The sequence below is a fragment of the Trichinella spiralis genome (assembly GCF_000181795.1).
Source record: "Trichinella spiralis strain ISS 195 chromosome Unknown Scfld2159, whole genome shotgun sequence".
Lineage (NCBI taxonomy): Eukaryota > Metazoa > Nematoda > Enoplea > Trichinellida > Trichinellidae > Trichinella > Trichinella spiralis.
The window spans coordinates 35,773-37,658 of NW_003529098.1; the positions used below are offsets into that span (position 1 = coordinate 35,773).

At 40.5% G+C, this 1,886-nt stretch overlaps 1 protein-coding gene across 1 annotated transcript; it reads right to left on the reverse strand.

Moving 5' to 3' along the window:
- Positions 1-1,667: 1,667 nt before the first annotated feature.
- On the reverse strand, positions 1,668-1,818 carry Tsp_11928a (hypothetical protein; the record flags this gene model as incomplete). Its single annotated transcript, XM_003368643.1, has 1 exon — positions 1,668-1,818. A coding segment is annotated over one exon (151 nt), but the record flags the coding sequence as incomplete, so codon positions are not given.
- Positions 1,819-1,886: the final 68 nt, after the last annotated feature.

Below are 1,886 nucleotides of genomic sequence, written 5' to 3' on the forward strand. Positions count from 1 at the left end.
CACAATAACGGATAATCAACAATTAAAGCGCAAAAAATAAAAACAAACAATAATGTGGAATTGTGAAATTCAACAGTGATAAATTTATCAAATGGATGATGGCAGCCGAAAAACCTTCAAAAGAATTACGAGACACCGGTTCAAAATTACCAGAAAACAAGATGAATAAAAGGTTTCATGATTTAAATAAACCTTTAACACCATTAAAAAAACAGAACATTGCTGAATAAAATGATGCTCCTGCAACTTTTCTTATCGAAACTGGCCGGTGCGCCTCTGAATAAACTAAACAAAGACCCTCAAGACTAAACCCCTCGCAGTTTCGACAATAATATAAAGCATAATAAGCAGAAACAACAACAAAGCGATCGATTAAACTGTTTATTAGAACAAGGTAGCAACAATCATTGTTATAAACCACACTGCGGGCAACAACCAAAAATTGGATATACTTTCTGATAACGGCTTTGCCTCAACTTACAAAGAACAAAACAATATACTTCATTATTGCGCATTCAGGAGACCGCTGCATGAACGAGCCAGATTTCAAACAACAGTATCAAACGGGAGTACTCCAGGTTGTTTTCATGTTCATTTTCAAATCCTCAACAGTCAGCCGGGAGAGGCGGAAAGAAGAATGGCTGCTGTGGGATTGCCTCTTGCGGTGCTCATCAAGCAGAAATGGAGAAGAGGATTAATAACTTCTGAACTTAACTTCAACAGTTTGTCGATTTCATCAACGGTTCTTATTAGAACACTTAAGATGACTTTACCTCATAAATTGTAGTTCTCCGCAATTCGATATTTAATCAGCGTTCTCTTCAAAAGATTTGATCCAACAAGTGTTGGAATGCAGTGGGCATTTCGTCATGGATTTCACCAATAGGTATTGACCATTCTTCAAGGTACTTAGCGATGGTATCCGACTGGGTAGCGCCAATTGTAGTTCTCTGCATTTCCATCTTTAATCAGCGTTCTCTTCAAAAGATTTGATCCAACAAGTGTTGGAATGCGGTGGGCATTTCGTCATGGATTTCACCAATAGGTATGAACCATTCTTCAAGGTACTTAGCGATGGTATCAGACTGGGTAGCGCAATTTTTTTACAGCTGTTGCCCTTAAGTCGAGATTTCGAGTCTTGCAATCCGCCGTACCAACTCGATGAACTGCAGATTAGTTGACATTTTCTCAGCAAGATGAACGGAAATCGAGATTTTTGGTTCCAGGATGTTGCTATCTTCTTCTACTCTTGGGCATTCTGTCAGAATTCGTAGGACATGCCGATCTCATCCGCCCTTTCTATGTCCACGCGAAGCTCTTCTAAGGTTCGCGGCTTATCCATTCATATCACGCTGAATGCTCCCTTAATCATCATACTATAGGAGAAGAAGCATAGTAGGTTGTCTTCTAATATGTGGGCTTTCATGCCAAGTTCGACAATTTCCATTGTGAAGTTTGAAACCTGTAGTCCATCGCGTTACCACAATTAATGGAATCGAGCAGTCACGTCAGAAATCGAATCTCTATCGCCGTAAACCCGCAGAAGCAGTTAGCAGAATTCTGCGTAAAAATTACTCGACGACGTACATGATGGGTAAAACAGCCGCGGAGAAAATTTGCAGAGGAGATGCCGACCAACGTTGGTGCATTTTGACTGTGAGACGCAATTAAGTCGCAACAAGTCTTCTAACAAAGCTAACCAAGTCTTCGGTTCCATGTTCCGGAGAAACGGAAGTGGTTCGTGAGTACGCCTCCGCCTTGGGACTATCTTCATGGTCGCTACAATCTCTGTTGTCTTTTCGATCTCTTTTACGTTTCCTAGAAGATATTGAGAATAAAGAAGAGAAATGACAACCACGCAATCGACTGAAGCGTTTATTAGAACA